We start from the raw sequence: 12360 nt of genomic DNA on the forward strand, positions 1-12360 counted from the left end.
CTGGCACATCCCCTGGGCCTGGTCAGTGGGATTATCAATCTCCTGGGCAGAAAGTAGGCTCAAGCCCAGCATAACCTGTTAACTCATTACCAGGCACAATGCCTTTCTGTGGGGCTGGACAACATTCAGTTCTTGTAGAAAACCTCAGCAGAGCAGAGAACTGTGAGTGATAGCATCCCATGAGATACAGGTGGCTCCTTCCTCGTCCTTGAAGCTTCTCCAGTGATGGATGCTTGGGGTGGACAGGGAGCGTCCTCAAGGGACAACATGACAACCTTGCTCCTCAGCACTGTAACAAAGACATGGTAGCTGGGAACACCTCATTGCTTTTTTCAGCCATCCTCTGTACTTTCCAACCTCTCCCCCACAAAAAGCCAGAGGGGCGGCTGCTTTCACCCCACGCTTTCCTCGCCAGCGCTCCCTGTTTCCCAGCTGCACCTCCATGATGTGTCCCCTTCCCTACAGCCAGGGCCAGCCTCCTGCCCCATGGGGCTTTCACTGCACCCAGGGAGGGGGACAACGGGATGGACCCAGGCCGTGGGGCGCCACTCACAAACTGGGGGAACCCGCCAACAGGATATGGTCTGCACGTTTAAAGGTCATTCTTAAATGGTTATCAGAGAGGCAATGAATAATCCAGAAAGGTAGCATTTTGTGAGGCAAAAAATAAATCACATGGCTCAGAGAGCTTTGAGTATTGCGATCTTTTTTGATGGTTTAACAGATAGAGGTAGGTGGGGCCGCACCTCAAGTACTGTGTTCAGCTTTGGGCCCCTCACTACAAGAAGGACATTGAGGCCCTGGAGCATGTCCAGAGAAGGGCTATGAAGCTGGTGAAGGGCCTGGAACACAGGTCCTGTGAGGAGTGGCTGAGGGAGCTGGGGGTGTTTGGTCTGGAGAAGAGGAGGCTCTGGGGAGACCTTATTGCTCTCTGCAACTACCTGAAAGGAAGGTGTGGGGAGCTGGGGGTCGGCCTCTTCTCACAGGTAACCAGGGATAGGACTACAGGGTATGGCCTCAAGTTGCGCCAGGAGAGGTTCAGGTTGGAAATGAGGAGACATTTCTTCTCAGAAAGAGCAGTCAGGCATTGGGACAGGTTGCCCAGGGAGGTGGTGGAGTCACCATCACTGGGAATGATTAAGGGGAGGTTGGACGTGGTGCTTAGGGACACGGTTTAATGGGTGATATTGGTGGTAGCATGGTGGTTGGAGCTGATGATCTTGGAGGGCTTTTCCAACCTTAATGATTCTATGGTTCTATGCACTGCCCCAAATGGTGTGGGTGTCAAGCATCGACCACCGCGGGCTGAGGACAAGCAACGCAGCAGGAGGCGAAATGGCGTAGGGCAGGAGACCCCCGCCCGCCTCCACGGCGGAGCGGGGACTCCGAACCCCGCGGCCCGTCCCGGCAGAGCCGCGGATCGCCGAGGGTGGGGGTGGAGGGCTCCGCAGGCACCGCCCGGGGGCAGCGCCGAGCGCGGGGCGGCTCCGCGGGGAGGCTCCGCCGCCAGCCCCGGGCCCGCTCCGCCCTGAGGGCAGCCGGAGCCCGCCCCGCCGCGGGCGGCGCATGCGCGGCGCCGTGTGTCCGCCTGTCAATAAAGCTTGAACAAGCGCCGGGCCGGGGGCGCTCGGGCGGGCGTGTTTTGTCGGGGGGTTATTTTTTTTTCCCTCCTTTTTTTATTTATTTATTTTTTTTAAACGAACTTTATCGTTCCGCTGGCGCCGCCCGCTCGCCCGGCGATGCGCTGAGGCCGCCGCCGCGCTCGGCCCCGCTCCGCCCGGCCCGGCCTCGGCATGTCGGGCAGCCGCCCGCCGCCGCACCCCGCCGCGCCGCCCGCCGCCGCCGCCTCCTCCTCCTCTTCCTCCTCTTCCTCCGCGGCCATGGCGCCCGGCTCGTCCTCCTCGGGCGGCTCGGCGCCGCGGCCTGTGCTGGTGGCGGCCGCCGTGTCGGGCTCGGGCGCGGCGGTGGCGGCGGGCGCGGGGCTGGCCCGGCTGGCGGCGGCGGCGCGGCCCGGAGCAGGAGGAGGAGGAGGAGGAGGCTCCTCGGCGAGCGGCGGCAGCAGGAAGAGGCCGCTGCTCACCCCGCTCTGCAACGGGCTCATCAACTCCTACGAGGACAAGAGCAACGATTTCGTGTGGTGAGCGGGTTGGGGGGGGGGATATCGCGACGGCGCGGGGCGCGCGGCGATAGTAGGGGGAGCCCCGCTGGCACCCGGCTCGCCGAGGGGCAGGGGGTGTTCCCCGCTCGGCTGTGCCCCCAGAAAAGGCTCTCCCTGCCTCGGAACAAAGCCAGGCCGCCCCAGGAGGGCCCCGTGGCTGCACAGCTCGTGGGGTGCCCCAGCAGGGCCCCGCCACGCTCGCTGCTGTCCTGTCAGGTGCCCTCTTTTCCAAGGTAGCATGGGGGTAAGAGCAGCTGTCACCTCCCCGAGGCGAGGTGGCCCTTCTGGAGGTAAGCACGGGGCTCCTGCTGCCCCGTTTAGGGTTTGTGCCCTTCCAGGTGGGATGTGAGGTTCGTGGCTGTTGATCCTGACAGAGCCAGCAAAACCCGCGCGGGCTTTGCTGGGAAAGGTCGGCTGGCGTGACATAACAGTAGTGTTCGTGTCAGCCTCGCACCTAAAACCAGATGGGTAGGAAAGTTCTGCAATGATGAGATACAGGTTTGTCTCGCATCCCTTCACGTGTTGTCCTTCTAACGACCGGCCCAAGCTGCAGGTCTTAATTGGAAAAGCCCCTTTGGCAGGTGTGGGGGAGCGAGGCTTGCCACAGGCTCTGCTTTGAGAACTAGTTGGTAATGCTGGGTTTTAAAGAGGGCCTATTGCTAATGGCTTTCAAATCTTCAAACATAAGGAGTAGGTTTGGCTTTTATAGCTGGCTGGATGTACTAAAATGTGAGAACAGAAAGTTGGGGTAAGTGTTCACAGCTGAGAGGTGAACCGTGATGATGAGATACTGGAGACAAGCGTGGGTTAGAGGAAAGTCGTGCATCTGAAGGAACCCGTAAAACAAGCAGAAAAGAAACGGACCACAGCTGGCAGGGTGGCCTTCTCTGGATGTGCTGGCTTTCAGGTGAGGGTCAGATGTTTGGCATCTCTGCAGGACAGGCATTGTAGCAAAATCCTGCAGACACGATCCTATAGCTTTGTAAGCAATCTGGCAGGGTAGATAGGAAATATCGCTGTCACTAAAGTGAGAACCTGAAGCTGCTGAAAAGTTAGTGGCAGGAAAGCCAGCAACTACTGGCTAGTAATAAGGAGTAATTTCTGATCATTACTTCTCACTATGGGTAGTGGTTTGGTCCGTAGCAGAGTTGGGGTGAGCGCATGTCCCTGATCAGCTGGGGTCCTGCTCTGAGTGCCAGGCCATGTTAGGTGTGTTTAAAGGCACTTGTTATGGGACATGGCTGCATTGCTGTTGCTCACGGATTTTCTGGTTGTGAGTGTTCTTGCTCCTTCCTTCCCACTGCTGTAATGCTCCAGCAGGGCTGGTCTGCAGCCATCACTCCCTGTCCCTTTCTAGTTAGCTTCTGCTCTGTGTTTGTTGTCTGTTGTAGACATGAATGTGTTTGAAGGGAAGGGAAATGAAGTCCGTGTCAGTAAGCTTGTTGGACAGTTGAAATATTTTGTATTGGTTCAAAAAGCAGTTTCTTACTGTTTTTTGTACAGGTAAATGCTTCAAGGAGAGTGCGTAATGAGTTGTTTTCTCCTCATCCAGGAGTACTGCTGGCTGAACTAAGTGAGAAGGAAAAATCAGCTGAGTAGTAATCAAGGCAAAATGTCTCTTCCTGTCCCCCTCTTGATATTTATAGGAGAGCCATGCTGGGTGTACTTAAGTGCAGGTCAGAACCTTTAAGAGCAAGTGATAATTATAGTTAACTTACCTGGGTTCCTCACTGCCATGTGTTTCTGTGGGCTGTAGGGCTTGTTCTTGTTTATATTAACAGTAGATTCAAATTACAGTACTTACCTTTTTTTTGAGGTAGCAATACAGTTACGTAGTACAAAAATAAAAGCTCAGCTGGCAACTGTGGAGTTCTGAGCGATGTCCAGTAAGACGGGTGCATGTGTGAGGGTTTAAATAATTGATTTAAACAAGCTTTGGCTGTCTCAGTCCAAGAGGCAGAAGCTTTCTGTGTGCCATTTTTCCATAAGGATGCTGTCAAGCCACTGCCGGCTGCGGGGAGGGGAGCGTTTGATTTTTCTGCACACGGGCTGTGAGTTACTGCTAGCCGCAGATCCTGCCTGTACCAGGCTGAAGTTGGGAAAGAAAAGAGAAGTTTGGGTGAGTTGCGTGTGCGAAGGGGCGTGTGGAAATACTGTAAATAGTGTGCGCAACCTGCCTGCCTGTCATCTGAAAATGCCCTCTCAGCACTGTCAGGCTGAGGCTTTAACCCAAGCGTTGGCATACCTTGCTAGGCTGGGTTGTGAAACGTTTAGCAAGTGTACGCTCAGGAGTTTGTACATGGGTGCTGTTTGTAGTACATTTCAGCATCTGCCTGGAAGCGTGGCATGCCCGACCAGGAAAGTGTGTGTGTCTGACTTGGCAACTGCGTGGTGGTAAGGGAAACTTTTTGTGCCTCTTCATGTAGGCTTGTGGAGGTTAAAGGCAGACTTTGTGCTGCTTCTGCAGCCAGGCCTTTCTGCAGTTGCCTGGAGAGTGCCTGTCTGAAAGGGAATCCTCTAATTGGAGGATTTCCTCCTCTCCAGCAGTGTAATTGCCTATGGTTTTCCCAAGCCTTACCTTAACCCTCCCAATTAATGGTTCACTAAACCTTTCTAAAACCAGTTACGATCTGCTTTGCTTCCCAGATGGAGGGGATCATACTGCAGGCTGACTTTTCAGAGGCTGTTTCGTATCAGTGCTTGTTTCTGAGCTCTTTCATAAATAAGAACATGTGGGAAAGAGTATGTGGCATACAGACCTGGAGAGGTACAGCCAACTTACCTGGGTGTGGGAAGCACTGTTTGCTACACTTAAAGGTAGACTCGTGAGTCTTTAAAACCAGGTCTTTTTTTAGGTGTTTACTTGTTAATGGTGATGCCAGACACGGACAGAGTATGTTCGTATGTTTGTGATCTGGTAAGTTCCTTTAATAAGGACTGCTTCAAACTGACTGTAGAGGTCACAAACTAAAACAATGTTATCCTAAACAGCTGTTCATGACAGTTTTATATTCTGAAACAATGATAACTCCATAATCTATTGTTGTGTTATCACTCTGTACTGATCAGATAGCAATGGCAGTGCTCTTTGACTGGTCACACTCTGAGGAAATGACAGAGCTTGGAGTCAGTCCTGCTCTCTTCTTAGACCCAAGAAGAACAGAACAGGAGGGAGAAACTGTAAGCAGGTCCTGTTTGGTGTGGAACAGAAGGAAGTATGAAATGTGCTCGGATTTCATAGTGACCACTTCCACCAGATGTTCAGGTAGCTGAGGCTGACAAAAGCACTCTTGAAGTACTCTGAGAACAGCTGGCAAAATGGAGAGGCAAGTAATTGGTTAAAACAAAAATGTATGATATCTGCCCTGATGTCTCAACCATGGAGAAAGAAAATACCTGATAAGCCTTTGCAGTTTAGACAGTGATGGACAAGTAACTGTTGAGTAAATAAGATATCGGTATCTGGTAAGGAACAGTGAAATCTATGGCTTGCTGAAGTACTTTGCATCTTTTTACACGGCTCTGCTGCTTAGGCTCTCAAGTAGAGAATAAGAGCTACCTCATGCACAGGAGCCTTGAATTCACCATAGCTGTGCTGCTCAGCTTCGGCACGTGCTGCAAGCTGCAGTATGGCTCAAGTTCCTGCCTCTGGCCTCTCATCTGTTCTTAACCTTCCCTCTGCTAGACTCACTTAAAACAAATGGCACACAGCAACTCGTGTAATAGCCAGCTTGGCTTTGATAGGTGTTGAGACATCAGTCTTGTTTCCGTTTGTAAATCAGTCAGCGTTTTGGGGTGAAACTGTTCTTAATGGAAACTTCAGGCTCTGTTGAACGACCCTGGTGCTGAGTGGCTATTTTTGTGGGCTCTGAATGCTTTTTCTCAGCTGTTTTGACTCTGTCACTTCTCTAGTCAAGCTGGTATGGAGAAGAATAAGTTTGGAAACGGGGGTCTTGGGTAGCTGTGGTGTCAGGAGGACATCTTCCTTGTTTAGCTCTGATTTGCCACGTCCGACTGCAGCCAGAACAGCATTACAGTCTTGTTGGTCCTTAGTGCACTGCCTGCAGGAAATGCAGAAGTGTACTGGAAAAAACACACCTGACCCCATAGGAAGCAGCAGTTTTTAGCATCTCTGGGGAGTGGGGCTGTGTTATGTGGCATGATTAGAAGGCAGAGAAGTTTAGCTCTTTGTCACCAGTGGGGAGAAACCAGCCTCAGACATTCACACAACCACAAGTCTTCCTCTTACTGATGTGTCCTTGTGGGCCAAGCTGTTGAGAACTTATTCTAATAAAAAGTGCCTTGAAATATAACTTCGTTTCAGAAACAGTGAGTTGAACCCCTTATGTTGGGGCTACTCAAGACAAAGGATTTGCAGAAAAGGACCTGCTGGGGAAGAGAGGGGCAGGTGTTCATTAATTATTTTTGCCCCTTCTTTTGGGGAACAATTGGTGTGTGGTGGCTTGGTTGGTTCAAAGAATAATGTTCTGGTTTGATTTGTTTGCTTCTAAGTCGTGTTTATGTAGTTGATGTGCTGGGATGTTGAAGACAACCTGGTTTGTGTGTCAAGGTGGGCAAACTCTTTGAGACATCCGTGTTTCCCAGTTTGGTCACTCTGATGGGGATTGAGTCAGCAGAGGCTGCAGCTTCATCTCCAAATACTTTTTTTTTTAAGCCTGTAGAGGTGTCTCCTTCTCATTCCTATGTCTAAATGCCTAACGGGGGTCTCACAAATATTAGTATTCTCTGAAAAGGGCGATGAGATGTGGGAGTGACTTCTCAGGAGCGCTGGTGATGGGCCTCTCAGCCTGTAGGGGAGAAACTGAGGTGAAATCGCACCTGCCCAGCCAGTGATGTGGTCTGAGGTCGGGTGTTTTGAACTTAGCTTTGGAGAAGATGGATGCTTTGCAAAAGCTGTTAGCAGTCCTGTAACAGCTGCACGTCCTTCTCCCATCAGCTCCCTGCCTGGTCCTTGGCAGTTACGAAGGCAGTTGGTTATGAATGGCTGTTGGCTGAAAAATGGGAGAATAAACTGATTTTGGCATCACTTATAAACACCTTGTGTCTGTTCACAATAAAAACAAATTTTTATGGTCAGTTTGAGACATAGTACAGGTAGCTAGGAGGTCCTTTGCTTGTCAGAGGTGCTCTGGCTTTGGGTGGTTTGTAGCTGTTGAAAGCTTCAGCAGTGAAGGCTCACCTGGTTTCCAGTTGTAGCAAACTGCAGTATTGTTCCAAGGCCAAAGAGCCCTTGATTGCCCTTTTGATCTTTATTCTGCCTAGCTGCTGTTGCACTTTTTTTGTCCTCTTCTGCTTTACAAACAGAAAAGATTACCTATGAGTGATTGGGTAGCTGCTTTGAATTAAGACTTTTTTTTAACTTAAAAAGACATCTTTGCTTTTGTTTTCAGCCCCATCTGCTTTGATATGATTGAAGAAGCCTACATGACGAAATGTGGACACAGCTTCTGGTAAGATCTTTGTATCACACAGTGCTGGTGACCTGACATCGTTGTGAAACCCTTTCCTTGAGTTTTCTGCTACTTCTGTTTTCTGTCCCTGCACTGAAGAAATTGAAATCACAATTTAAAAGGTGGTTACCAGTTAGAATAAAAGTCTATGAAGTGTTAAAACGAAAACTTTGTGCCACCATATTATTTCGTCTGTAAAGCAATAAAATGGTCATAAACTGTTGGTGGCATTCCCTGCTCAGAGTCAGTGCAGTTTGTCAGCTTATTTCTCTGGGAAATGGAAGCTTTCTGTTACCACCTGAAGCAGTGGGTCCTGCTGAGGTCACAGGAGCCAGTGCTGCTGTCGGGAGGTCCTCTCTTCCTTCGTGCAAGACCATACAGTTTGAAGTGGCTTCCACGTTGTCTAGGGCGATTCTGTTAAGCTTCAGAGAGGATATGCTTTAGGCTCATTTCTTTCTTCTCTCCCTTGATATTTTTCTCTTTGCAAAATGTTTACTAGGCGGCTGTTGTATCAGATTGGTTCAAGGTTCACATTTTTTCAGTATGTTATCTCTGGTTGTCACAAGGAGCAAAAGTGTTTCATGGAAACATACAAGAACCCTCTGGGGCAGGTGTACAGTTATCTGCTCCTCCTGATCTCAACTAGGGGTTGGAATAAATGTTGAACCGTGAGGCTTTAATGTTTGTTGTATACCGTACTCTTATGGTGTCTGTTAAACAGAAACAAATCTCCCACCTTTTTCAAGAAGTAATATTTTAGTAGCATAAAACACCTTGAGCAACAGATTCAGTTAACTTTCAGAACGTTTTGACCTCTATATGTATACAGGTAAGATAACATCCGATTTTATGCCCTATATGTAACACTTTATCCAGTTGATCTGTAACACTTTTTAAAAAGTCCAAGATAAGAAGCATTCAAATAACTTTATTTAGGAAGAGCAGAGCAATGTTGTCAGATATCTTTTAGAAATTGACATCACAATGTGCTCTTAGGGAGCAAGGTGCTTAAACTTAATGCTAAAGTGCATCTTGGAGTTACTCTGTCCCTCAAATAACTAACAGCTTAACATTGACTCTGGAGTGACTCGTATTAATAGCTGCTGAGAGGCAGGGGGGAAACATGAGACGCTGGTGAAGATACTTTGTCAGTGCTTGATTACCTGAAGCGCACAGTAGTTTTTAATGTCACTTGCAAAGTATTTGGCTAACCTGGAAAAGTTGCTTCTGAATAACACAGTCTGTCTGATAGCTCCGCGTGTGGAAGCGGGGCACGAATTCAAGATTCAAGCATGACTGAAGTATCCAAGTTGCCATAATCCTCAGTGAAATAAATGAGTAAAGTACTTAAATACCTTTTTGTAATCCTTGCCAAGAAACTTCAGTTTTTTGCTGTAGCATGCTCCTAGTCAATATTGGAATGCTTTGACTCCACTGTAAGATCTCGACAACACAGCTGTTAGCTAGTAGTGCAAGTCAAGTACACATTATCTAAGGTTGATGCTATTTCCTTTGTTCTTATGTTTTTTTCTTCATGTTTACGTACTTTATCTTGTTTTGTTTTTGAAACAGCTATAAATGTATTCACCAGAGCTTGGAAGACAATAACAGATGTCCCAAATGTAACTATGTTGTGGACAACATAGATCATCTTTATCCCAACTTCTTAGGTGAGCTCTAGGCGTGTTTTCGTAAAAAACATCTTTGTTGTGATGGAAGGCATGTATTTGTAAATTCATCCTATAAATAACCTGCTTGTGGATATTGAAAATAAAGTCCAAGCATCATCCCTTTGGTCAATTGTTTTTTAAAAAAAAGTGGATAGTAGTATAGGTTGTTACACTCCATTGTCTCTAGCAGTTTTATATATGCTGAGTTACAGTAGTGAGACTGACTTGCTGCTTTATGCATGCTATAAAAAGCAAAATGAAGATGTTTTCTGGCGGCTTGAGATTTGAATCTCTTTACTTTTTTTTTTCCCCTGCATTGTCTGTTTAATAATCAAGAACTTGTACTGTTTTCAAAGTATGAACACTGAAAGGGGGAGGCTGAATTACTTATGGTACTGCTTTGGTGACTACAGTGTGGTCCAAGTGATGTATGTGTGTAAATTACATAAAATATTCATACACATATGCGATCCTAATTAATCGCTGCATAAACAAAGAAGGGAAATGATCTTCACTGGAAATAGTTAAATACTGGGTTATGGGAAGAAAACATCAAAGAAAATGCACTGGAGCGTGAAATACCAAAATTAAACTAATCTTGATTTCATGTGCTGGGATATCCATTTAATAATAGATTAAAAGCTATGGTAGCCAATAAATGCTTTAGAAACAGTCATCCTGATTTAGACCCAAGCATGTTGTGCAGAAGATGGTGCTGAGGCAAGTCTTGGAGGATGTATATATAAAAAAAAAAAGAGGTATACATATGAAGGGGTGAGCTTATCCTGGTCTCTTTACAGTTTGTTAAACTGGTGTGAAATAACTGTAGCAAAAATAACTTAAGCAATGAATGTAGTGATTTAAAGGAGCAAGTTGTTCTATTTGGCTGCACTTGTTCTCAGCCTGTAGTAAGTCTGTTAATGTTTCATCTCCTTTGTACTCCTCTGTGATGTACATCTGCCTTTAGAGCTGGAAAACCGTGGTACTTAAAAATAAATAAATGAACTGAAGCAGTTTTGGGAATGTGTAGGCATTATGTTTACTGATTTTTTTAAAAAAATCTCTATCCTTCACAAATTGTCCAAAGAAGAAATTGGTTAGAGAAAAATGGACAAAACTTCCTACTGTTTTAACTGCTAGTAAACTTACTGTGGAATTCATAACAAAAATTAAAAATAGGGGTGGATTTCTCATACTTATTTTGAGAGCTCTAGTTCAATCTCTTTTTACATCTTTTTTTTCAGTCAATGAACTGATTCTTAAACAAAAACAGAGATCTGAGGAGAAAAGATTCAAACTGGACCATTCAGTGAGTAGCACCGTATGTTCCAACTTTCTTACTTTATATTTATTTAATGGTTTTATACAGCAATTGTTATTATGTGGCTTAATTTAGAAATTGTATTGTTGAGCTGTTACATGAATTTGCTTTATGGGGGAATAATACCAATATCGGTGGCACTGTATACCTTCAACCTCATTAATTCCACTTCTTCCTGCCAGCCGTTTTACAGGTAAAGGCAAGCTGTGTTAGTGTAACTAAATGTCATGCAATATATTGAATATAACCTGGGAAACTACCCTTAGAAGCACACTTGTTTAAAGGTAATAATCTTCATTCAGTGTTGGAAATTACAGCTACAGTAAGTCTAATAAATGATCGTAAGTGCTACATGCTTGTCTGATCACGTGTGAGAAGTTATGTTCTACAGAGAAATGGAAGGATAATACCAACCACAAGAGGGAGAAGGATGTGTTTGGAGTACTGGTGTTCTGGCTCTGATCCCAGATAAAACTGCCTGGTTCTCTTCTAAACTTTGTTTGTGTCACGGAATCAGAGTGCGAATTAGCCTGAGCTGCATTCCTGGATGAGGAAAACCCTGTACTGCAGCAGTGGATGCTCCTGTACATTAAGATCAAAAGGAGTATATGACATTAACCAGGAAACTTGCATAATAATTGTCTTACTATGTCTGGTTTCCTTCCTGGGCTTCTATGTAAGTCATAAATCAGGATGCAAGGTAATACTGAAAATCACAGAGCCCCTGTTTTTCTCAGTTTAAAAAATATAGCTCTATTGAAGTGTTATTAATTTAAGGACTGCATTGCAGAAAACTATGCTTTCAGTAGTTGTATGCTTTAGAAAACAGCACTCTTTAAAGATTCATTCATTTACTTGCAGTCAGTTCTGTATTCAGGATAAGATGTAAAGGATTTAGTGTATCATTTAAAATGCATGCAGCTAACCTGAAGGCATGTACAATAACTTTTTGGAATTTGGTTCCACTTTCTCAGAGCGCACCTTTAAAAACTGTGTCCGTAGATGCATCTAAGTTAGATAACTGCAAGCAAATGGAAATCTACAGTGACCTTATTCCAAAAACTTGGGTCTATCTCTTGGCAACAAATAAAAATACCAACATCTTCTAAAAAGAGCAGCTTGGCCGCTGTACGAGCTCCTTAATATGCATGCTTTCCTCTTGTACTACTTTTGATGTTAAGTGAAATTATTAAAGACATGTTACAGCAAATGAATCCTGTGTTAAGCACCATTTCTTGGCAAAGGATATGTCTCATTAATTAAGAACTCACGTTAAGGCATCTCTGAAGCTTTCTGAATAGTGCAGTAGATTAATAAAATAATAGCACTAGTCAGTAAAGATTGTTTTTTGGTCCTTTCAGTGATGGCTAGGGCAAGATTCGCACCGTATATCAAACAAATGTGTAGTAGTCTTGTCTGTACTGCAAGTGTCATTCTAGAATCTGAGCTGTTATAGATATTTGAGTCTTTTCCTATACGCTTCTTCTCAATTTATTCAGACATTTTTCTCTTCAACCTTGTCTATTGAGCCTGACAAACATGTAAACCGTATTCCAATTGCTTTCCATTTCTGGAAGAATTTTTTTCAAGGTTAATATTTTGCCTCTTTTATTTTAAGTTTAACTTTTAATTCTGTATTTATGTCCAAAACAAACTCCTTGTGGGGCAGTCCATCTCCCAAATCAAGAGAGAAATGTTCCTTTTTCATAAATCTGATGCTTATTCTCTCGTTTCATTCTT

At 45.7% G+C, this 12360-nt stretch overlaps 1 protein-coding gene across 5 annotated transcripts in view; it reads left to right on the forward strand.

The window, feature by feature from the left end:
* The first annotated feature begins 1576 nt into the window (after nucleotides 1–1576).
* Nucleotides 1577–12360, forward strand: part of COP1 (COP1 E3 ubiquitin ligase) — a 133352-nt gene continuing 122568 nt past the window's right edge. For 2 of the 5 annotated variants that reach the window (XM_083846005.1, XM_083846008.1), the window contains exons 1-4: nucleotides 1577–2137; nucleotides 7570–7629; nucleotides 9202–9299; nucleotides 10544–10620. In XM_083846005.1, coding sequence (XP_083702131.1) covers nucleotides 1794–2137; nucleotides 7570–7629; nucleotides 9202–9299; nucleotides 10544–10620 — 579 coding nt within the window. In that variant the 5' untranslated portion in view covers nucleotides 1577–1793. The remainder of the gene's footprint in view (nucleotides 2138–7569; nucleotides 7630–9201; nucleotides 9300–10543; nucleotides 10621–12360) is intronic. The other 3 variants (XM_083846006.1, XM_083846007.1, XM_083846009.1) reach the window with 3 other exon arrangements.

Source organism: Anser anser (assembly GCF_964211835.1).
Source record: "Anser anser genome assembly, chromosome: 8".
Classification (NCBI taxonomy): domain Eukaryota; kingdom Metazoa; phylum Chordata; class Aves; order Anseriformes; family Anatidae; genus Anser; species Anser anser.